This window comes from Panthera tigris, chromosome B2, assembly GCF_018350195.1.
Source record: "Panthera tigris isolate Pti1 chromosome B2, P.tigris_Pti1_mat1.1, whole genome shotgun sequence".
NCBI classification, from domain to species: Eukaryota; Metazoa; Chordata; class Mammalia; order Carnivora; family Felidae; genus Panthera; species Panthera tigris.
Genome location: NC_056664.1, coordinates 49,906,155 through 49,931,197, shown reverse-complemented (window position 1 = coordinate 49,931,197; position 25,043 = coordinate 49,906,155). Strand labels below are relative to the sequence as shown.

The window sequence follows — 25,043 nt, the reverse complement described above, 5'->3', positions numbered from 1 at the left end:
TCAATGAAGTTTTCTCTTGAAGTTCATGCTTTCCCTCCCTGTAGGCATTCTCCACGTGCTGCATTGTTGTCTGCCCAGGTGAGTTGTGTATAGAAGCCTCATGTGTGTAAACTGCAGTGTGTAAACTGCTGAGTGTGTGCTTGGCACCTAGGACTTACTATTTTATTTCTTTCCCAAAGGCCCGGGGAGGGTTATAGCTTTATTTAAAAAAAAAAAAAAAAAAAAAAAAAAGGTACATCAAGAAAACGAGTCACAAGTTAGGCCCTTTATTTCCAAATTCTCTTTAATGCTTCTCTCATTTGGCTGCATCTTTTTACATCATGAAAGTATCCTTTCCTTATCTTTCTATCTTACTAGAAAATTGTTGAAAATCTATCTCAAGCCATACAAGATGGGGATAAAATGGTAACCTTGAAGATCCTCGGGCAGATCTTTAATTTTGTGGGCAGGGGCGGGGTTAGGGTCTATGTGAGGAAGGATTGTATAAGGGTATGTATTTCTCTAGTGCTGCCATGGCAAAATACTACAGACCAAGTGGCTTAAGGAACAGAAATTTATTGTCTCACAGCTCCGGAGGCTAGAAGTTCCAAAATCAAAGTGTCGGCAGGTTGGCTTGCTTGAGGGCTCTGAGCCACGACCTGTTCCAGGCCTCTGTCCTTGGCGTGTAGACGGCCATCCTCTTTGTATGTGTCTCTGTGTCCAGATCCATCCCCCCGCCCCTTTTTTTTAAGATTTTTTTTTTAACGTTTATTTATTTTTGAGAGCGAGACAAAGTGCACAAGCAGGGGAGGGGCGGAGAGAGAGGGAGATAAAGGACCAAAGTAGGGTTTGTGCTGATGGCAGAGAGCCCAATGCAGGGCTCAAACTTGTGAATTGCGAGATCATGACCTGAACCAAAGTTGGATGCTTAACCAACTGAGCCACCCAGGTGCCTCCGGATTTCCCCTTTTTGTAAGGACACCAGTCACATTGGATTAGGGTACACCCTAACGTTCTCATTTTAACTTGATGACCTCTGTAAAGACCCCGTGTCCCAATGAGGTCACATTGTGAGGTGGTAAGGGTTAGGACTTCAACATAATCATTTTTGGCAGGAGGGTGAGGGGAGCCACATTTCGGCCCATACCAGCTGAGTGCGTGTGAGAACCATGGTGATGCTTATAGTTTGGGAGGTCAGCGGCGGTGTGACCTGGCGGCCTGGCCACACAGAGTGAGAGTGGAGATCAGAATGTTGCCCTGTGAGGCATGGGCCCCATGCCTGTCCTCAACCCCACTCTTCCCCTGGCACCTCGGCGTGCCATTGTTTATATTAGCATGGCCTTCGGGGAGTCAGAAAGCAAGGAGGCCTCGGAATAAACGATGGGCCTCACCCCCTGTCATTGGCAGCATGTTTGGGGTCTTAGCCCACTCCTAACTAACTCCCACCTCTTAACCTCAGCTGCCCTGTCTGTAAAATGGGTATAATACTCAGGATTCCTGGGAGAGGTGAATGATGCCGCTTACAAGATGTGTTCACTACAGTGCCAGGCAGAGCATATGCTCAATAAGTGGCTTATGGTTGTTTGTATTCCTTATCCTAAATAAGCACCCTGATGGGAGTACTTTGTATGTGGTACACGGTGACAGTTATGTTCTTTTAGCTTCTGGTTCTGATAGAAGTGGTCAGAATGATCTCCTCTTTTGGTGTAGCACTTTATAAGTCAGTTATCTACTTGATCCTTAGAGCTCTGTGAGAAGAGGTAGATGGCATTATCCTCATTGTCCCAAAGGAGTAACTGAGGGCAGAGAGACCCTGGATCATGCCCACCCTGGTGGGCGAGTGGCAGCATTAGAAATGAGCTTCAGGTCTTTTCATGCTTTGTCTGGGTCCCTGTGGTAAAAAAAAAAAAGGGGGGGGGGAGGGACAGCGAGGTGGGAAAAATGGATACTTTTTAATTTTATTTGTACAAAGCGGAAGAATTATTTTTTGAGTAGGAAATACGCTCACATGTCCAAAAATTCAGTCTTGTTCTCACCCTGAACTCTCTTCCTTTGACACTCGCATCCCCTGTGGATAATCCCTGTTGTTTCCTGTGTGCCCTTCCTGGATTTATCCCCCGCCTTCCACTGTTGCTTTATGCAGACACAAATACGCATATTTCTTTTCTTCTCTTTTTTATGTAATTGGTAGAATACTGTACTGTTCTGGGCCTAACTTTTTTCCCCACTAAGTAATGTATGCTGGATATCCTTTTATGTCAATGAGTAGAGAGCTTCATCATTTTCGTCACAAACTTTATTGAGGTATAGCACCTGCAGTGATACATACGTGTTCTTGAGGGTACGGCCGGTGAATTTGTACATAGATGTGCACCCACGCCACCATCACCTACAGCAGGATACAGCACTCCCAGCCATTACCCCCTCCCAAAGCAACCATGGGTCTGCTTTCTAAATCTCCTGATTGGTTTTCCCTGTTTCTGATCTTTGTTTCTCTCTGATTTTTTTTCTTTTTTTAATTTTTATTTCTTTTTGAGAGCACGCACAAGCTGGAGAGGGGCAGGGAGAAAGGGGTACAGAGGATCCAAAGCGTGCTCTGCACTGACAGCAGAGAGCCCGATGCGGGGCTTGAACTCCGTGCATGATGAGATAATGACCTAAACTGAAGTCGGACGCTTAACCAATGGAGTCACTCAGGCGTCCCCTCTCTGATTTTAAAAAACAGACCCATTGTTTATATCAGCACTTCTTTTTTAAAAAAAATTTTTTTTAATGTTTTATTTATTTTTTGAGACAGAGACAGAGCATGAGCAAGGGAGGGACAGAGAGAGAGGGAGACACAGAATCCGAAGCAGGCTCCAGGCTCTGAGCTGTCAGCACAGAGCCCGACGCGGGACTCGAACTCCCCAACCGTGAGATCATGACCTGAGCCGAAGTCAGACGCTTAACCGACTGAACCACCCGGGCGCCCCATACCAGCACTTCTTAAATGTTAGCATGCATCAGAATCACATGGAGATATCATTAAGCATGGAGTCCTGGGCCATCCCGAGTTTCTGATCCAGCAGGCCTGGGGTAGATCCACAACAGCCCGTGTTTCCAAGCCTGTAGGTGATGCCAGTGCTGTTGGTCCACAGCCACACTTTGCATAGCCCCAGTGTATTAGAACTATGGACTATGTAACCTGCCCCTGATAGATGAAAACAACTTGGATTGCTTCCATTAGTTTATTGTTCAAAACAGTGCTGCGGTGCATAACCTCATCACATGTCATTGTGAATGTGGCAGGTATTACCACAAGATAAATTCCCAGAAGTGGAGTTGCCACATCAAAGGGTTGATGCGCTTGTAATCTCAATAGAAATTGCCAAATTGCCCTTCCAAAGGGGTGGTCCATTTTGCACCCCCATCAGTGGTGTGTGAAGGAGAGGTTGTTTCTCCACAGCCTCAGCGAGAGTATGTTGTCAAGCTGTGGATCTTTGCCAATGTGATGGGTATGAAATGGCAGCTCATTGTAGTTTTCATTTGCATTTCCTTTCTGTGTAAGGAGGAGCATCTTTTAAATTTTTTCTGTAAATTGTTCGTATCCTTTGCCCATTTTTCTTTTGGATTTTTGATCTTTTTATTATCAAGTGTTTTACATATTAGCAAGCTTAGTCCTTTGTTTATGATCTGAATTATAAATATTTCCCCCTTAAGTGATCATTTCCCTTTTGATTTTGCTTGTGGTGGTTTTTTTTTTTGTTGTTTTGTTTTTTTTTTTTTTGTATCTTGAGTTCTTTTAGAACGTCACACTAACATGGAAACAGAGTTGGCCATAAGCACAGAAACTAACAGAAAGTACATCTTATAAACCCAGATGGGCAGGCATTAGGAAAGGAACCAGGAGCAAAGACGCAGCCAGGATGGGCAGTGATGCTCTTTGAGCAACCAGTTTTTCACACAAAGGCTAGAAGTCTCGTTGGCAGGTGCCCAGACTCCAAGGATCTAAGAGGTGGATGGGATGGCTACAGACAGCCACCAACCAGCTCAAGTCATGGGAGGAGGGCCGAGACCGCACAGTAGTACCCGGACGGGATGGGAACATGTGAGGCAGACCAGAGAAGCTGCTTACAGGTGACACCAGAGGAAACAGGAATGTATCTCTTAGTCATAGGAAGCAAAGCAGGATGTCCATAAGAATGTTACTCCTGTAAAGGGGCAGCTGCTGACTGAGGCTGTTGGTCAAAACAGCCAAGGCTGTTATTGATTACTCTAGCTTTCTTTTTAAACTGTGATCAGAGATGAGCCAAGCAGATGCCACTTTGGATGAGGGCTGAGTAACTCGTCTACAGTTGGAAGATCATTACTGAAGGTACTTTCTTCCAAAGCTAGAGTAATGCCTACAGAAGGGCATATCGACACACTCCATGGGGGTGTGTAGGAAGGAGACTCCCAGGATGTTGCTATTGGAAAGTTGCAGAGGTCCTGTTGCCTGGGGGTTACACACTGGTGGCCCATGGTCACCATGGCCCGGCAGGTCCATTTTTTCTGGTCAGTCTGGTGTTGGCCCATAAAGTGTTTTTTAAAATTTTGAATTTGTGCGCAGTGTCTTTAAATCAAGTGATTTCATGTAAAGATCTCTTTCTTTGCTTCTGGAATATCGAGAATCTGGACACACTGGGCTGTATCCCTCCCACGGCCTCCGTATCTGAGGAGCGACTTCCCCACTCCTTCTTCTCCCCCCCGGGGGACACACGCTGTGCAGTTTCCCACAGTTACCGACTCCCCTCCAGGGTGTCCCTGACAGCGAGACTACCTGTCAGTCACTGTGTGTTCCACTTTTAACTGTTCTTTTAGTAAGGTGGATAAAGAAGAACGTGTCCCTCTCTCAAAGCAGAAATGTGAATGATAGACCAAGAAGGTGCGATGGTTGAAGGAAGTCAGTGGGAAGCGTACTGTGGACGTGCAGATATTCCCTGGGTAACCAGCAGACCTCTGTGCCAAAAGGTTTTAGCTTACCACACCCAGACTGCTTTGCTCGTTTGGGTTACCCACCTGGTACCTGTCGGCATTTTGCTGCAACTCACAACCAGGGTGGCCTCCCTGGTCTAATAGCTCAGAGATGTGTTGCAAGTTACTTTTCAGAAAAAATTATACTAGGTTTCTGCCAAACCATTGCCAGCCTTTTTGAGAGCTCATGCAAGACAGGGGCAGTGCTTGAAGAGCAAGAACTCCAGCCTGGGTCCTGAGAGGGTTTGTATTAGAATTAGTGAGCAACCAAAAAAAAAAAAAAAAAAAAAAAGAAAGAAAGAAAAAGAAAAATCTGCCGGAAACAGGGATTTGTTTATAGCCTCCTGGAAGAATACTTTGTGTTCACAAAGTATCCACCCAGCCTCCATGGCTCTGTGGAGAGCAGAAAGGGCCAAACCAGTTCACTTGCCTGCTTTGATCAAAAGTAGGAAAGTAGCAGATAAGGGGAAAGCACCAGAGATCATGTGTATGAACCAGAGCATGTCTTCTCAGTATTTGTGGATGCTGCTACCCGTTATGATTGTAGGCGAAAGACCTCAAAGGAGCAGATTATCACCAGTAAGGATGTGGGGCTAGGGGAGGGTGTCAGTGGCTTGTGTTGACCCTGAGGTGGCATTGGGGGGCTGGGCTGGGGTGCGGAAGCCCCTGGGGGACCTGAGGATGGCCGGTATCCCTTACCTCTCTCAACCCCGTGTTGTCAGCTGCTCTCCTTGCCCATTGAGAACCACTCCCTATGGCTGGCCCATCCCCCACCTCTATGTGGACGTGTCCTCTCCCCATCGCTGTGCCACCATCCGAGTGCAGGGCACCGACTGCACTGGGCGCTGTGCTCAGGTCCCTCAGAGCGAGGCTTCTGCTCCCTCTTATTCCCCCTCAGCCTTCAGTCCACCTCAGAGCACTTCTCACACGTGGCCACTGGTGGTTTTTTTTTTTTTAATTATATAGAAGATGAAATTTGTGATCTTTACCATTTCTAAGTGTTCAGTAGCTGTTAAATGCATTCACATTGTCCTGCAAGTGATCTCCAGAATCCTATTCATCTTGCAAAACTGCAACTTTGTAGCTATTATACAGCAACGCCCCATTCCCTCCACAGCCCCCACCTAGCATTCTGGTTTGTGCCTATGATTTTGACTACTACCTTATAGGATGGAATCATCCAGTATGTCTCTTGTGATTGGCCTATTTCACTTAGTATGATATCCTGTAGGTTGATCTGTGCTGTAGCATGTGACACGATTTCCTTCCTTTTTAAGGCTGAATAGTGTTCTGTTGTATGTGTATACCACATTTTGTTTATCCATCCGTCAATAGACATTGGGGTCGTTTCCACCTTTGGCTATTGCGAAAAATGCTGCTGTGAACATGGGTGTACAAATATTTCTTTGAGATCCTGCTTTCAGTTGTTTTGAGTATATACTCAAAAGTGGAATTGCAGAATCACGTGGTGACTCCATTTTTAATTTTTTTAAAGGGAATATAGTTGACATACAATGTTGTAATAGTTTCTGGTGTGCAACAAACATAGCGAGTTGACATTACACTGTGCTCATCACCAAAAGTGTAGTTACTGTCACCATATAACATTATTACAGCATCACTGACTAGACTCCCTATACTGGACTTGTCATCTCCATGGGTTACTTTTAACTAGTAGTGTAGGCTTCTTAATCCCCTTCACTTATTTCACTCATCACCTACCCCCACTGTCTGGCAACCAGCCATCTGTTCTCTCTATATAGGAGTCTGTTTCTGTTTTGTTTTTTACATGCCACATAGAAGTGAAATCATAAGGCATTTATATTTCTCGGACTTACTTTACTTGGCATAATACCCTGTAGGTCCATCCATGTTGTCTCGAATGGCAAGATCTCCTTCGTTTTTATGGCTGAATAATATCCCATTATATACATGTATATACCACATCTTCTTTATCAGTGGACACTTAGGTTGCTTCCATAATGTAGCTATTGTTAATAATGCTGCAGTAAACATAGTGGTGCAGTAAACATCTTTTCGAATGAGTGTTTTCATTTTATTTGGGTAAATACCCAGTAGTAGAATTGCTGGATTGTATGGTATTTCTATTTTTAATTTTTTGGGGGGAAACTCCATACTGTTTTCCACAGTGGTTGGACCAATTTACATCCCCACCAACAGTGCACAGGGGTTCCCTATTCTCCACATTCTCACCAACAATTGTTATTTCTTGTCTGATTCTAGCCATTCTGACAGGTGTGAGGTATTCTCTCATTGTAGTTTTGATTTGCATTTCCCAGATGATTAGTGATGTTGAACATGTTTTCATGTGTGTTGGCCATCTGTATGTCTTCTTTGGAAACCTGTCTATTCAGGTCTTGTGCTCATTTTTAATCAGATTATTATTGTGTGTGTGTTGACTTGTATAAATTCTTTATATATTTTGCGTATTAACCCTTTATTAGATCACTTGCAAATAATCTCCTTCCAGTTTGTAGGTTGCCTTTTTGTTTTGTTGATGGTTTCCTTTGCTGTGCAAAACCTTTTTATTTTGGCGTAGGCCCAATAGTTTATTTTTGCTTTTGTTTCCCTTGCCTTAGGGGATATATCCAGAAAAATGTTGCTAAGGCTGATGTCCAAGAGATTACTGCCTATGTTTTTGTTTGTTTAGGAGTTTTTATGGCTTCAGATCTTACAGTTAGGTCTTTAATCCATTTTGAGTTTACTATTTTTAATTTTTTAGGAACTACCATACTGTTTTCCATAGTGACTACCATTTTACAGTGCATAAAAGTTCCAATTTATCTACGTCCTCATCAATGCTTGTTATTTTCTGTTCTTTTTCATTTTTTTTTTTTAAATTGTAGCCATTCTGATGGATGTGGGGTAGTTTCGATTTGTATTTCCCTAACAGTAATGATGGTGAGCACTTTGTCACATACATGTTGACCATTTGTACATCTCTCTTTTTTTTAAAGTTTATTTATTTTTGAGAGGAGGGGAGAGGGGGCAGAGAGAGAGGGGGACAGAGAATCAGAAGTAGGCTCTGTGCTGACAGCAGCAAGCCTGATGTGGGGCTCAAACTCACGAATCGTGAAATCACGACCTGAGCGGAAATTGGATGCTTAATCAAGTGCCTCTAGTTGTATGTCTTTTTAAGATAAATGTCTGTTCACATCCTTTGCCCATTTTTAATCTGGTTGTTTCAGTTTTTTGGTTGTTGCTGTGTTGTAGTTTTAGCCTCTGTAGTTTTTAAGTATGAGAATTTTGTGCACATCCACTAAGCTCCAAGAGGGCAGGTCTGTGCCCATCCTTCATGGTCTTCTCCCAGCACCCAGAATGGAGCTCTGCACATGGTTTATTTGTTGATGAAAAACATGCATGTGGCTCTCAACAGCGAAGGAACAAAAGAATGTATTAACTCATGCACTGATTCTTGTTTCAAGAGGGGTCTAAGGCTATGGTCACGTCTCTTTGGAACCATGGTATTTGGGGGTGAAGAATAACAGGTGACCCTGAATAGGCCTTAAAGAAGATAACCCAAAGTCTTGACAGGTGGTATTTCACTACTATTAGACTATACTTGAGTTTAAATCCCATTTTGCCTAGGGATGCTAGTCTTTTTTTAAAAAAGTTTTTAATGTTTATTTTTGAGAGAGACAGGGTGCAAGCAGGGGAGGGACAGAGAGAGGGAGACAGAGAATCCAAAGCAGTCTCCAGGCTCTGAGCTGTCAGCACAGAGCCCAACGTGGGGCTCAAACTCATAGACCGTGAGACCATGACCTGAGCCAAAGTCGGACACTTAACCGACTGAGCCACCCAGGTGCCCATAACTCGTGATGCTGGTCTTGATGGAACTCTGCATGTGTTCAGTTATTTTATAGTTTCAAAATATACTACAATTGAACTTGTCTCCTCTGGTCCTCCATTCTGAAGGAGGCTAGGAAAGTGTCATTGCAGCCATCCTCTTGGCTCTAGTGCCTTCTCCACCGGCCAGTGCCTGACTCCCCCTCCCAGCCCTCAGCCCCTGGGTGGGCCAGTCCCCCTGTGTTGCCCGTTGTCTCACTGACAGCCCTCTCCGTCTCTCATCCTGCTTTAATTCAGGCCTCCATGCTTCCTTATTGTGGATCCGGAAGCAGCTCCCTGACTGGTGTCTTCACCTCCAGGCACGGCGCTGTTCACTGCTGCCAGAGTAAACTTTCCAAAACCCGTATTTTGTCATTTGCCTGTTGGATTTGAATTCTTCCATGTGTCCCATGTTGCCCCCAGGACAAAGCCCACCCCCTTTCACGCGGTGCCCAGGCACTCAACAGGCGCTGCGGTCTCATTCCCTGCAGCCTGTGCAGACACTACCTCCTCAGCCTAGATGCCCCCCTCCCCCCCCCCCCGTGCTTCTCCCCAAGTTCCGGTGTCCTCCTGTTCACCCTGACCTGCTGCCCACTGCGCCCACCCAGCCGGGGTTGGGCCCTGGCCTGCCGGGGCCCGCTGGGACGCTCTCTTTGCCTCTTGGCCCCACGTGCCTGTCTGTAGGGTAATTGTACGTTTACTTATCCGTCTCCTCACCGGTCTGTGTGCTCTGAAGTCCGGCCAGTATCCCTTATCTCCACACTCCGGCAGTTAGCCCAGTGCCCCTTACAGAGTAGGTTTTTGTGGAAAGGAGGAGGGAGAGGAAAAAGGCAAGTCTGTCTGATTCCAGAGTTCACATGCTCGCTGCCCTCTCCCCACTCAGCGCCATGGACCATCCCGTTCTCTCCGTCCCGGGAGGCAGAGGGGATGGTTTGACTCCCTGGGTGACCCAGTCAGCTCTGCTTCGCTCCGTGGCCACCCCGAAACTCACCGGCCCTGGTCCACCTTCTGGTAAACGCATCCTGGCAGAGACAGATGACTCATGTGTGTGCGACTCGGCGTGAGCACAGCACAGCTGGAAAGGCAGCCAGCGAGTCTGCTTGGTGGAGCCAGGGGGGCGTTTACAGAGCAGCAGAGACCCAGCGCGGGTTCATGAGCCCTTGCAACCCTAGCCTGCTAACTGGAACAAAAGTATAAATCCTCCTCTGTCCGTGGAGAACGAGGCCGCCACAGCAGGGCTATACAAGGCTTATTACATGTCTGGGATGCTGTCTAATTTATTACTATTAAATAATATTTTAATAGACTGCCATTTATGGCATGTTTGCCATGGGTGTAGGCACAGTGATAATCCTCTTGATACAAATTATTTCATTTAATCCTCACACTAGCCCAACAACAGAAATAATAACAAATATACATATGGCACTTGCTATGTACTAGATATTGTTCCCTGCACTTTGCTTTGAAGCCGTCTGATTCTGAGGGAAACCTTACGATACAGGAACTGCTGTTACTCTCATTTTACAGATGAGGAAACTGAGGCACAGAAAAGTCACATATAGAGGTGCCCCAAAGTCACATAGGTAATGAGTGAGCTGTGACATAAACTCGGGCTTCTGAGTCCACGCTCCTAACCGCTACTCCATGCTTCCGTGCTGAAGACGACAGTCCCATCTTCCAGGGATGGAAATTGTGGCTCAGAGAGGTTGGTCACTTCTGTATAGTCGCACAGCCAGGGAGCGATCGAGATGGCTTGTCTCTTATCCTGGCTCCTAACCACTGCGCTCTCCTGCCCAGATGCAGGAGATGTAGTCATCACCGTTTGTGCTTGGTTCTCCTTAATCCTCCCCATTGGCACTTACCAAGGGCGACGCCCACGGGGTGGGTAGGATTCTAGGGAAAAAGGTTTCTTCCAAGTCTAGGGGTACGGCATGGCGCCTTCTGCTTCAGAGATCTCTTCAGTTTGGGGTCCCAGAGCATTTCCTCAGCCCGGGGATGCTGACATGGCTTTTCTTACCTCCACAGATAGTGAGACTGTGCACTACCACTATGGGCCGAAGGATCTGGTCACCATCTTGTTCTACGTCTTCATCACCATCATCTTGCACGCTGTGGTTCAGGAGTACATTTTAGATGTGAGTGATGCTGTCTGGATTCTGAGATCACAAGCCGGGGAGATGCGGTGGGCAGAAGGGCCTCGCCTTAGAGGACACTGCAGCTCTCTGCCCCTTTCCCTCCTAATCTGCATGCCCTGATTGGTCCTATTGACTGGACATCCATTGTGACACACTGTGGTTTCTGTCCCCTCTCACAGCCTTCTTAGTGCATGGGATGCAGCGTTTACTGCATGAGGGGACAGCTGCCCGAAATGGCAAGACACAGTGCTTATGGGTCTGTCATATGTGGCCTGATTGTGGGGTGTTTTCTTTACATCTAGGCTGAGGACCTCAATCTGGCCCCTTTCTCAACATGCTTGCCTTGAACTGAGCGCTCCATGCACACAGCAGGCTTACACTGAATGGCCTGAGCCATGGCTGCTTCAGACTGCTATCCTTTCAAGGGTAGATAATGGGAGTTTGAAGCCGCCCATTACGAATGCACCTGCATATATTAATATGCAGGATTCTCTTTATTCTTTAGAAAATCAGCAAACGGCTTCACCTCTCCAAGGTGAAACACAGCAAGTTCAACGAATCTGGACAGCTGGTCGTCTTTCATCTCAGCTCTGTGGTATGGTGCTTCTACGTGGTGGTGACGGTGAGTGGCCCCGGGGACCGCTGAAGCACAGGGCCTGGGCTTCCAGCAACGTATCTCTTCTCAGATGGCTGATAAAATGACCGTGAAGGGCTAAGCAGGGAAGGAAAAGAGTCAGGAGCAGTTTGTAAAAGCTTTGAGCAGTTTCTTGGAACTACGACTATTTTTGTATCCTCATGGTAGGAGAGAGGGGCCAGATGGTATAGATGCTCTTTTAAAGCTGCAGAGAGCCCTCTTGTCCAAAAATAAACCCTTGTTATAGTTATTCTGTGATGCTATGATAATGGTACCATACCTCTACACAGCACTGTATCATTTGACAGTGTCCTCCTACCAGTGCTATCCCATGAGATGAGTTGTTTGTTTATTCTGGTCCCCATGTTGATAGATTGATGGCATCCAAGATCAAATTTTGCAGTGTCCCCATGGTCATGTGGTTCTGAGGTGGCAAGGACCAGACTGGGACTTAGGAGTCTGGTTCCAAGTTCAGTACGCTTTCTGTTTTACCACACTGGCCTCCTGCAAGCATCCCCTCATCCGCACATCAAATCCTGTGAGAGTCAGTGCCATTCCCACAAATGCCTGGGGGACCAGACAATTTATCTACCTCTCCTTTCTACACAATAGGACTCTTATTTCAAGCAGCCTTTGATACACCAGAATTCCTTACTAGCAAGGAATGCGGACAGTCCTTTGGGGTTCGCTGTAACAAGACCTGGCCTGTGATGCATGAAAGTGTTTAATTAGAAGCCCCCCACCCCCACGTGAAATAACTCCTGTCTGTAACTTGGTCCCTTTTTCTAGAGCTAGAGTCGTCCTGTGAGAAACACGGGCCTAGGGCTTGGAAAATTCAGCAACCCTGTGATCTCTAAGTTCCCTTCCCTGCCTTCTGCTGACCTCTCATTCCCTGCCTTCCGCTGACCTCTCACCCCCTTCCTCTTCCTTCAGTGACAGTGATGAACTTTCACATCCTAAGGAACTCTCTGCTTCCAGAGCTCAACGCTGAATTCACGTTCTGAGAGCAGGAGTCTGCATGTCCTTGTGTATATTGCTTGTATGTCTCTTATCCTTTAATCATGGAACCGTTTCCTAAACAGAACATTAGGAATTTTAAATGTAGGACCTGAGGCTTCTGTCCTCTTGAGCAGGACTGCCATGTTATACTGTCCCCAGAGGGAAAGATGTGCAGTGTGGCCCATATGAGGAGCGTCCCTTAATGTTGCACAGTGTGTGTCCGGGCCCCTTCAGGTCTAGGTAATGCTGCCTTTCAGACTTCTCCCAACCTCTCGGTGTTTGCCCGTGGAGTCCCTCTGGTGCTTTGAGGCTGAATGGCCTCAGCGTCTTTCAGAAGAAACATTGCCTCGTCTCTGAATCACTTCTACCCCTCCTACTTCAGCCCCAGATATTCTCCTGGAGCTGTGACACATTTAGACCAGATTCTGGAGGCCAAAAGCCATGTTATGTGACGTCTCTTCCAGTGCGTTAAATGCTCAACTGCTCTTTGTTTCTCTCAGGCCTTCAGGGGCTTAAAAATGATGCTCATTAGTCTGACAGCATGTAGCACTTTACTTGGGGAAGCTCATGACAGGCCTTTATTATGGTGACAGCCAGTTCCCCACTCAACATCTTCAGTAGAAAGTGGGGGCCATGGGGACCCTGGAAAGCTCCAGTGACCCCCAACTCCTAAGAGCACCATGCCGCTCCTGGCCCTCCTCTACTCCCACTGCACCATCCTGCAGGGAATAAAGATGATTGAAGAAGAAGGGAGGGTAGTTTTGTAAAAGGAGTGAGAAATAGCTAAGTGTTTCTTAAATCCTATTTTTCTGTTAGGATGAAATCTTCCTTGGTTCTTGTCTTCTACTGTCTGCAGTCAGTTCATCAGGTCCTATGAACCCCACCTGCAGTTTGTAAAAACTTTGAGCAGTTTCTTGGAACTTGGTCCACAGCAGGTCCTGTGAACCCCACCTGCAGAGGTCATTGAGGTTCTATCCATGCTGTAGCCCGGCCCACCAGTTTCCACAGGGGAGATTTTGGCCCCTGGGGACATGGGGCTGGCGGGTGGAGCCCAGGAGTGCTGCTGAATGTCCTGCACCACACAGGGCAGCCCCCACCACCGAGAATTACCCAGCCCCAGATGTTGGTAGTGCCAAGGTTGGGAAGTCCTGCTCCACAGTCCAAACCGCCATTACCTCTTGCCTGGACCACTGACCATCGTCCTTCTAGATGGAGACGTTTCCTCTCTCGTAGCCTCCCTCCACAATCCGTTTTCTTCTGCTTACCCAGACAGGTCCTTTTAGAACATAAATGAAGTCCTGCACCCTTGTGTAAAAGCCCTTGTCCCTCTTGCAGCCAGTTAAGCCATTATCTTCCTCGCTCCTGTGATCTGGGTCCCACTATTACCTCTGCTCCTCTACCTTTCCTGGCTGTTCCTGATTCTTGCGCTTTGCGGGGGCGGTTCCTCTCCTCACATGCTCCACCCCCTGAATCCCACGGCCGCCCACGGCTGACTCCTTCCCACCTGAGTCTCCACATAAATGCCATCTCCTCAGAGAACCCCCTCCCCCAGTTTGTACTGCATGCACTATACCCATTGCTGTGACATTTTTCTCATTCATGCATATATTCCGTGCTGTCTGTCTGTCCCACTAGACCCCGAACTGCTTGTGAACAGCCTGCATGCTCACAGAGTCTCTAGTGCAGAGCCCGGCAGGTACTAAGTGCTCACTAAACAGTGGTTGTGAGACTGAGGGGGTAAGCAGCAGTTACGTCTTCTTGCTCTGGCCCTTAACTGCTTTTAAAATAACAAGTCAATTGTTTTTGTAAACTTCTAGATGACCGTCTATTACATAAGAAATACGTAAAAGGTTTTTTTTTGTTTTTTTAAGTAAAAAAAATTGCCCCAGATCCATCCCCCTAGAAGTAACTGGTTTTGGGCAGTGGGGTTTGGACATTTCTCTCTGCATTTATACAAGCAGAGTGATGAGAGTGTGACTGGACCGACCAATAATTTATGAAAAGATCAACCTCCTACTGTTAACCTACCTATGGACTACTTCCTATTGATTAGAAAACACAACAAAACATGAGCACTCTATAGGGGAAAGCAGGGCGGGCCGTGTTTGGTCTCCATGCCGGCTTCCTGGGGATGTTTCCCTTCATGTTTTAAATCCTGAAGTCTGGTGCTCCTTGAGAGCCTGGTATAGGGAATGCTCTTCACCCTGGACTGATTTCCTGTTAACAGACTGGCTACTCAGAGCAGAACTTTAGTACATGATTGTTTCTGAAGGACAAACGCTATTGGTATGTCTGAATCTAGGTAGCAACTGTGGCTGTGTTATGACTGGATTCTGCTGTTTGTGTGGTTCTGTTTGTCCATTCACCAAAAAGGAAGGCTGCAGGGCAGGGGTGGGGGAGGGAGAGATTGCTCCAGTTCGCTCAGGCCTCACTTAGCTTGTAGGTTAAGGAGATAACGAAGGATTTCAAAAGTTCCCAGGCCCCTCTGCCAGTGCCTGATGGGGCCTGGGATTCAGAGGCGGGTGGGGTGCAGGTGCTGGCTCTAGCCCTCTTGGCTCCCCATGATCTCAGGTACATGGCCTGCCAGAGCTCTGAGGGCACCCCGGCCCCAGGCCGCCCTCAGGCAGCTGCCTGGCCCGAGGTCTGGAAAAGGCTGTTCTCAGAGCGGTGAGTCATTTTCCTCCGACTCCCCCACCCTCCCCCCTGCATACCCTCCCTGAACTCCCTGTGGACTGGACATTCACAAGCAGGCAGCATTTTTCTGGGGAGTTTTCTTTGCTTGTTGGCTTAAGTTCTGACCTCCTTGTCTCCTAAGAAAAGGCGCCAGGCCAAGGAGGTTCATGTTTAAAATCACAAGATCATCTGGACTTTTAGGTTTTTCTCCATGCTGCTTCTCTTGGGCGGCCTCTTTTTGGGCAGAAGTTTTCCTCCCACCTCAGTCCCAGATGTACCATTTTCCTCCTTAAATGCATTGCTGCTTCTTCCATCATGGTGCGTTCTTACCTCTGATTTCCCTGGACTGAGGTAGAGAGTGGAAGACCATATATATGACTGTGTGCCTGGGTCCTCATGAGCAGCAGAGAGGGAAGGCAGAGCCCGATAGCAGCGGTGTGGCAAAGTGCTCCTGTCACCCTCCAGAGGCCCCGGAACTTTCCATCTGTGTGTGACTGAGGGAGGAGGCAGTGGTAGGAAGAAAGGACTGGGAGTGAGGCTGTGAGGGGTTGGGGAGAGACCTTTTCCTTCAGAAATGTTACCATGACCACACTGGTGCATGTGGCCTGACTGGACCTGTCACTTTGGTCACTGTGCTAATGGGGCCCCAGCTTGTGGGCTGGGGGCTGGGGACTATACCTGAGATGTCCAAGGTAATGTAGTGACTTGAGGGTGGGTAGGTCAGGCCTCACGTGGAAACACAGCTGTGGATCCACGAGGCAGTAAGTCAAGTGTTTGTCCCTGGACCACGTTGGCTTTGAGCACTGCTAACGCCCTGATCTTAGTCCCAGTGTGACATTTGAGTCTCGGTCTCCTCATCAAAGCCGCCAGCTCAGTTTATTTTCTGACTTACTGAGGAACTGGGCTTGAGGTTATTGGGCCAGGAGGTTGGTGGCCCAGCTCAGATTTCACCTATGCTGCTGAAAAACCATCTCATTTCAGGAGCTACTTCCTGTCTTTTCCTTTATTAGCCTGTTTGTGGAATGGGGTCATATTGATCTAACCATCTCTGAGTGACAAATAAGAGCCTTGTTTTTTCCCTCAGAAGGGAGAAATCACCTAAAGCGTTCATCATTGATTCATTCAACCAACAAGTTTTTATTGGATTCCTGTAACATCAGCTGACTCTTGCTCATGGTGGATTGTTTCCTCTTATGTTTTGTAATTTTGGATTGTAATCTCCTCTTTAGCAAGATTTTAATGCATGAGAATCCTGTACATCCTTGGATGAGAGTATGTCCCAATGGTGTCACAGTAGCATTAACACTAATTTCTTAGCTTGGTGGTTCCTGGACCATAAAAGTGGTTATAAATTTGAACTCCAAACCCATCTGAAAGTGAACCCAAGGTTACAGATTTTCAAGGGCTAATATATTTTAGTTTTCATCGTGAGCACAGGGTGAGCAAACAGCTTCTTTATCTCCTTTTATTGTTGCCAGACTATAGTCGACCCTTTCTCTAGTCTAATCCAAACTAATGCAGACTCTAATCTAACCTTCTCTTGAAGTTTGTAGCCATTGAGGGGTCCTGATATTTTTAAAAATTTTTTTCAATGTTTGTTTATTTTTGAGAGGGAAGGAGAGAGAATGAGAACAAGCGGGGGATGGGCAGAGAGAGAGGGAGACACACAATCTGAGGCAGGCTCCAGGCTCTGAGCTGTCAGCACAGAGCCCGACATGGGGCTCAAACTCACTGACCGTGAGATCATGACCTGAGCCGAAGTTGGACACTTAACCGACTGAGCCACCCAGGTGCCCCAGGGATCCTGATTTTATACAAGGTCTTGGGCTCCAACTCCCGAGGCATCATCTTCTGTTCCCACATGGGCATGACCACCCTGGCCCAAGAATAGGGCCTTGTGGGCTGCCTCAGCCTCCCCTTACTGCTTAGGCTTTTAGCCTTCTAGCCCTTTTGAATTCCAAAGGTTTTCCCTTTCTGGTAAAAACTTTTTGAATACAAAAGAATTAGTTGTTAGGTTTCACTCAGCATTTCTAGATGTTTCATGATGGGAGGGTTTTCAGGTTACCTCGCCCACTCTGTAATAGGCCCTGGGCTAGGTGCTGGAGGTGTAAAGAAGGGCATGATGAGACCCATGAGCTTGCAGAGTAATGGAGATCTCTAGCAATGATGACCCAGTGTGGTATGTGTCACACTTACAAGGCCTCTGGGGTGAGGCCTCCCAGGGTGGCCTGTGCGGTCCTGCATTCTTTTTACTGCCAGAGTTGTGAAAAGCCAAAGTAGGCTTTTCATTTTTCCAGTGGATGGTGATTCTAGAGGTCACGTGCTTACTCATTCTACAAGCATTTCCTGAGTACCTTCATGCCAGGCATCATGCTAGACACATAAACATGAGCTATCACATTTATTTCTAACAATAACTCTGGGAGGGTATTTTTGTCCTCATTTAAAGATGACCCAACTGAAGCTTAGGGAGACGAGCTTGCTCAGAGGCTAGAGCCAGTAAGTCCCAGATCCATGTCCAGACACAGGTCTTCAAACCCCAGAGTAGAGCATTTTCACAATAAAAAAGCCAGTTGAAGGCCGGGTGGCTCCCCTTCAGAGAAGGCCTTCGTTTTCACGTTTCCTGTATCTTCCTCTTCCTGGCAGCTGGGGATTGGATGTGCCCCTGACCCCTAGGCCTGCCCAGGGCCCCAGCGGGTCTCATATCCACATCTCTAAACACTACCTCTTCTTGCCCACTACAGGAAGGATATTTAACAAACCCAAGAAGCCTCTGGGAAGACTACCCACACGTGTACCTCCCGTGAGTATTCTCATGACTTGGTCTCCAGGGAGGAGCAAGCTGGTCCACCGGCTTCCCCACCCCAGAGAACTCCAGACCAGCTGGCAGGAGGAGCAGGTTGCACCCCGAGCCTGTGGGGGCCCAGTATTGTAGATGGCAGTCTCGTCCGGGAGCTGCTTCCTCCTAGGGCGCTTGACTGGACAACCCCCAAATGAAATGTCTTCTGCGGTAGCCCCCGTCACGGAGCGGGTGTCCTAGCTCAGGCTGCTGTGCCAGGACCCCGTAGGCTGCGTGGCTTATAAACAACAGAAACTTCTCACAGTTCTGGAGGCCGAAAAGCCCAAGATGAGGACGCCGGCAGTTTTGGTGTCTGGTTCATAGATGGTTGTCTTCTGGCCGTATCCTCATGTGGAGGAGCAGAGAAGGAGCCCTCTGGGGTCTGTTTGACGAGGGCACGAATCCCATTACTGAGGTCCCCGTCCTCACTGCTAGATCTCCTCCCAAAGGCCCCCACCTCCTAGCACCATCACATTGGGATTCGGGTTCCAACATAGGAATTTTGAGGGGACGCACACATTTAGTCCACAGCAGGCACCTAAATGGTCGGAAGATGGATACGCAAGCGGAGCATCTCCATAACGCTCTCTGGGCTTTGTATGTCCTTGGTGACCCGCGCTCGTGCACCACACACCGTCCGCCCAGCCTCGCGTGGCGGGTGCCCTTCCAGAGGCAGCACCCCCTTCCCCTCCTGCTCTGTGCTGCCAAGACCCCAGAAGGGCAGCACCAGGTCTGCCTCCCACAGGACACCCTCCCTGCCATTCCTGGCCACCCTTCGGAACCACAACAGCACAGGGCTAACAGCTGCACGAGGACCCTCCTTTGCTTAAATCTGCTCACTCTTCAGTATATTGGTGCCCCGTCTTCCTTGTCCTTGCTCAGCCTTCCCTTCTCCAAGCCGAAGAACCTTCCTCCTCTGTACTCTTTTCACCATTTTTGTTTCTTTCTGTGGACTCCGTGTCCCATTAAGTGGTCCCGTATGTGGAGCAGGGTCCCCGGGTGTGGGGCCTCCCTCCCGCAGTCCTGGCCCAGCTCGTCCCACGGTCCTGGGCCTCACCTTTTTGTCCTGTGTTTTGCGAGCACCTGCAGGGATAGTCTTCTCCCTCCCGTGTGACTCGTTTCCTTGTCTCCAGCTTCCAGGTGAAGTTTTTCTACCTGTGCCAGCTGGCCTACTGGCTGCATGCACTGCCTGAGCTGTACTTCCAGAAGGTACGGAAGGTGAGTACTCGTTTCCCCCTTGGAAGGTACGTGCCCTTCACTCCCCTCCTGCTCTTCCCAGCCTCCTTCCCCTGAGCCTTCCTCCAGAAGCCCAGAGCTGGGTGGGGACAGGGGACGTGTTGGCGGGTTGAGGAAAATGCTGAGCCAGTGAAGTCTCCACAAAGATCTCCCTGAGAGCAGGCCACCAGCGGGTCTCCTGCTGCCCACACTAGACATGTGGCTTTGGGGGAGGTCTACCTCTTGTCTTCCGGGTAGTGGATCAGAGGTTTTTGCCTTTCCCAGTCTTTTTTTTTTTTTTTTTTAAATAGTCTTCCTCTGAATTATTTCCAGAAGCCCTGTTCCCCAGTCCCTGTCTCTTCTTTCTCAACCCAGCCCTGCCACATGGACCTGAAGCCAGCACCTCGTCCTCTGACTTCCCAGCAGCCTGGTGCATGGGCTTCTGGTGTGACCTGGGGACTGTCTGTGTCAGAGCAACCTGGCCTGCTGCCCTCTCCCCGCCCCTCTGTACCTCCCCTCTGCGGAGAGGAGGTGGGGATGAGCACATTTACTGCCTGCTTCTCTTGTTTGCAGGAGGAAATTCCCCGCCAGCTCCAGTACATCTGTCTGTACCTGGTCCACATAGCTGGAGCATACCTCTTAAAGTGAGTGAGATCCCAGAGCCCGTCACATTTCTGTGCCCTTTTATATCCGTGCATCTCTCCACACATTCAGTTAGGAGGCAGTTACTGCACACCTTCTGTTTGCCAAGCACCGTGCTAAGACCTGGGGATACAAAGGCGGCGATTCCCTTGTCTTTAGTGGTTCATGCTCAGCCTAGTAGGAGTGACAGCAGAGGCACAGGTCAGGACAGCTTAGTGAGATGATGGCTGTGCTACAATATGGGTCATCTGCCGTGGGAATCCAGAAGAGGGACTAACGCAGCCTGAGACAGAGCCAGGGAAGGTTTCGAGGGATGCTGGCACTTGAACCGTGCCTTTGAAGTCGGAGGAATGGCCATGGTGTTTGGCCTTGAGTGTCTTTTACAAAAAGAATCCTACTGATGAGTAGATATGTCATTGCTAATTTGGAATTTTCCTGAGCTTTATCCGAGCAGGATAGGAGAGCACCCTGTACTTTCTCTGGGCTGACGTTTTAAGGGTTTGTGATGTATAACTTTCTGCTAAGCTGCTTGGAGGTCCTTGGGCCTGTCATCTCCTAGGCCCTCACAGCAGGCTTCCTGTGAGGATGACGGACCTGGGGTAATGGAATTAGGAGGATGGCAGCTCTCAAATATGCTCTTATCCCTGGAGGCGTGAAATAGCATCGACACCTGGATGGGTCCTTGGAGGCCAAAGCCTCTATGGTGGGACCAGCCTTGCTCTTGTGCTGCACCCAGCAGTGTGTGGTGAGGACCAGGGTGAGAACCTTCAGGCAGGACCATGTGGAAAGAGAGCTTCTTGCTACTTGTCGGGTCCCTGCTGTATTGTCAGTGTTCCTCCCAAAGAAAGGAGATGCTCTAAGATCTGCTTTTCCCACAGCTGATGTGTCCCACGGAAGGAGAAGGGCAGGTGTCAGACCCTGTTTGGGCGAGTCCTGTCATTCTTGTTTTGGGATGAGGATAGAAGCGAGAGGGCAGGGAGCAGCAGGCCCTCCAAAACGAGGCCCATTCCCTTTCCAGCGATGCTGGTGCAGCCGTCTCTCTGCTCCTGTAAGGACCGTGGCCTGGCCTTCCTTTGCTTCCATCCTTGCTGTGGTTTTCAGAAGTGAGTGTGGGGACAGGAGAGACCCCCTGACTACAGGATTTCCCAAGGGAGGCAGACCTTTGAAATGCTGAATGATTGCAGAGCCTTGTTTTGGTGAAGAGCTTGACTTTAGAGGCCTTCACTTGCTTGACACGTACCTGAGCTCCTCCTCTGGGCCAGGCACTGCTCTTGGAGCCGAAGTTACCCCTGGGTGAAGTCAGACCAAGGCCTTGTTCTCCTGGGGTGTCCAATCTAGAGGGAGTCAGACAATTAACAAGAAAATAGCTTCCTGTGTTGGTAAATGCGATGAAGAAAATACTAGGGGCACCTGGGTGGCTTAGTTGGTTGAACGTCTGACTCTTGATTTCTGTTCAGGTCATGGTCCCAGGGTCATGAGATCAAGCCCTACATTGGGCTCCTCATTGGGTATGGAGCCTGCTTGAGATATTTTCTCTCTGTCCCTCTGTCCCTCTGTCCCTCTCTCCCTCCCTCCCTCCCTCTCCCCCTCTCCCTGCCCCCCTTCCCTCTCCCCTGAGATATTCATTCATTCATTTTGTCTTTCTCTCCCTGTCCCCCTGCTCCTCTCCCCTGCTCACTAGTGTACTCTCTAAAACAATAAAGTAGGGTATTGTAACAGCGACTTGTCTACGTGGCACCTTTGTCGTGGGGAAGGAGGTGACTCAGGTTGAGGCAGGTATGATGAGAGTCAGGCATGTGAAGATCTGGGGATAGAGCTGTGTGGGCAGAGAAACAGCAGGTGCAGAGGCCCTGAGGTGTTTGTAAAGCCCACCGTGGCTGGAATGCAGAAAATGAGTTTTGACATGAGGTCACTGGGCACGGTCATATTGGACTTTCTAGGTCACGTGAAGACCTTGGGTAGTGCTCCCATCATTCTCTTGACCATCCTCAGGACCCAGTGACCACCCCACTGGATTCTGCACTGCTTTCGTTTTGTTGGGTGGAATTGGCCGGGCCCTTCATTAGCACAGCCTGTGGGGCTGCTCCCACATTTTTTTATTGACTACCTGAAGCCCTGCATGTTCAGCAGGGTCTGCGGTTTCCCTTCGCGGTCTTTCTCCATTTGAGCTACAGTTGACATCTGTAGCAAACTGCCTAAGAAAGCTGGTAATGCCACCATGCCTGGAATTGAGGGGAGGGGGTGTCTGAGTGGGTGCAGATTTTTAAGAGGTGGGTTCAGTAGCACATCTCTTTGCATTATGTTGAGTTTTGCTTCTTCTTGTACCTCTTAGCTGTGAAGACTTGGATAATGAAAAACCAGACGGGAATCCTTTGTATTTCTGTGTACAAAGCTCAAGTGTGTACAAAGCTCAGTCACTTGGTCTGAGCACCTTTTATGCACTGGGTCCTGGGCCCGGTAAAGAATGCATGGTGACTGGTGCCGTGGAGCCTAAGTTAGGTTCACTGTGGGAGCGGTGAGGGGCCCCTGACCCAGACAGGACAGGCGGAGGCCTGGGGGATTCAGTATTCTGTTAAAGGTGTGATGGCAGAACTGAATCCTGTAGGGTGAGGAGGGCCAGCCAGGGAAGGCTGGCGAGGAGAGCAGAGCCCAGGGTGCGGGGTGCCTCACGCTCTGTAGCATCCCAGGGGGGAACTGTGAGGCTTGTCCATTTCTCCCAGCCTCAGCCGCCTGGGCCTGATCTTGCTGCTGCTGCAGTACTCAACTGAGTTCCTCTTCCACATGGCTCGACTCTTCTACTTTGCCGACGAGAACAACGAGAAGCTGTAAGTAGTGTAAAGCAGGCTGGCCCACTCACAGTGCTGTGGGCAGGAGCCTCCCATGAGGCCTGGCTGATAGTGCCCCTTCCTGCAGATGGAACCCCAGGGTTGTTTTTTTGGAGTATCTTACTCCAGAGATCTCCTCCCTCAAACACCCCGATGCGCTACCTTCACACCCTCTTTCCACTTGGCGTTGCTTCTGGAGAAGTGGGTGAAAGCTCCCTCACCGGCCCTAAAGGCTGACGTCCCTTTGCCACCTCCACGAGCAGGTTTAACGCCTGGGCTGCTGTGTTTGGGGTCACCCGCCTCTTCATCCTCACACTCGCCGTGCTGGCCATCGGCTTTGGACTCGCTCGCATAGAAAACCAGGCCTTTGATCCCGAGAAAGGAAACTTCAACACCTTACTTTGCAGGTGAGTTGGGAAAAAGCCCCCGAAGATAAATCAAGGCTCCCTGAGTGCTGCCAGGAGCCTCCTGAACTTGGCACAACTTCAGAAGGTCAGGGGGCAATAGACCCCCGGGGTCTCCCGCACACTGATGTTTAGCTGGAGATCTGTAGACATCAGGCCTGAGGGGAGAAGGAGTGCCAGCCTTCTGCCTCCAGCAAAACCATCTCCACCACCTGCTGGGACTCTAGTCGAGGTTCCCAAGCAGGAATCCTCTCCCCCTTGTCCAGTGCTTCAAGTGCATGATAGGTGACCTCTCTAGCCCCTCAGCTGATCATTACGGCCACGTGTGCTCAGCAGCGCGGCCTGTGGCCTCCCATAGTAGCAGGGAAAGTGGGGAGGAAGCCGTTGTGTTCCCATGTGACCCTTGGGCCTGGGAGGGTGTGTGATTGATCCATTGTTGCTCAGCTTTTAAGTGGCATTCTAAATGAGAAGCCACTCTTCCAGAATTATTCTGCTGTATTGTAGTTCAATTCAGTTGAATTCTTTCAGTATATGTACATGGAGCTTAGTCATGTTGTTTGTTGTGGGTACAGAAAAGACAGGCCATGGAGGCAGTGACTCTGGAGCTGGATATGCAGATGTCCCCTCCTTCTCCCTGGTGTCCCTAGACCCCATCTCTTTGTCACCAGCCCTGAAGTGCACTAGAGCGGAGACCGGCACCGAACCACACGCCCTCCCTCGTGCGGGTGGCAGGATGGGGGCGTGCTGGCGCCCAGGGTGATGGCCAGGGGAGCTGTGGGGTTCCTGCCCTGGTCTCCCGCTCTGCCCTGAGGCGACTCCCGAGCCCACCGCCCTGTCCCTCCGCAGGCTCTGTGTGCTGCTGCTGGTGTGCGCTGCCCAGGCCTGGCTCATGTGGCGCTTCATCCACTCCCAGCTGCGACACTGGCGGGAATACTGGAATGAGCAGAGCGCCAAGCGGAGAGTCCCAGCTGCCCCCAGACTGCCAGCCAGGCTCGTCAAGAGGGAATCTGGTGAGTGCTGGGCCCGTGGGCAGGTAGACACAGAAGTGGGTCTGGGATGGGTGGGGAGGGGCCTGGGCTCAGCTCCTCCACCTCCACCCAGACCAGCCCTGCTGCTCCCCTGTCCTTCCCTGGGGCCCTGGGTCCTCGGCCCCTGCCGGGGCCTAACTGGCACGTGGCTGGGTGTGGGCCAGGGACACTTTGTGGGTGAGGCTGGCCGCGGTGGGGCAGGGCAGCAACCGGCTGGGGAGCTGTGGCCGGAAGCATGTCCTCGAAGTGGCTTCTGAACCCCAGCCAAGATCTGCCGCCTGTTCCCTGTGCGGCCCAGCAGCCCTGTCCTCACCTGCCCTCTTGCTCCGCATCTCAGCATCCCCTGCCTCCCAGGCCGCTGGCTCCTCTCCTGTCTTCAAGAATGACTAGGGGCGATACAGTGCTGGGTGGGCGGAAAGGGTGGGATGCCCGCTTTGCCTCTGGCCCTGGCCACGCTCCAGTAACTGCCCGCCCCTGCCAGGTCCCAGGCCCACTGGCAGCCCTGCACGTTCTGTGCAGCCCGGGGGCCTGTCTGCACCGGGCTCTGTTCCCTGACTCACCTGCCTTGCTCCAGGTGTGGCCTGCTTGGCAAGGGCTCCTGTGTGTTTGAACCAGACACGTGCGGGGCTGGGTGTGACGAGTCAGGCCTGGCTGGGAGGGGATGTGGGGCGTGAGGCTGCAGCCAGATTGACTTTGAGCAAGCACATGGAGGTGTTTTCCACAACAGTAAAAAGCACAGTTTTTTTCTGCCAGAGGAGTATCAGGCCTCTGAGTAATGCCTGTCCCTACAGCGTCTCTACCTCCTCCTTTCCACTCTCCCTTCCCAGGG

General features: G+C 49.6%; 1 protein-coding gene across 1 annotated transcript in view; it reads left to right on the top strand.

Moving 5' to 3' along the window:
* The window catches only part of TRAM2 (translocation associated membrane protein 2), a 78,219-nt gene that overhangs the window by 52,509 nt on the left and 667 nt on the right, over positions 1-25,043 (top strand). Inside the window, exons 3-10 of the mRNA XM_042986553.1 lie at positions 10,846-10,955; positions 11,461-11,577; positions 18,006-18,064; positions 19,234-19,318; positions 19,889-19,959; positions 22,678-22,782; positions 23,046-23,189; positions 24,033-24,196. Of these exons, the coding sequence (XP_042842487.1) occupies positions 10,846-10,955; positions 11,461-11,577; positions 18,006-18,064; positions 19,234-19,318; positions 19,889-19,959; positions 22,678-22,782; positions 23,046-23,189; positions 24,033-24,196 (855 nt within the window). The remainder of the gene's footprint in view (positions 1-10,845; positions 10,956-11,460; positions 11,578-18,005; positions 18,065-19,233; positions 19,319-19,888; positions 19,960-22,677; positions 22,783-23,045; positions 23,190-24,032; positions 24,197-25,043) is intronic.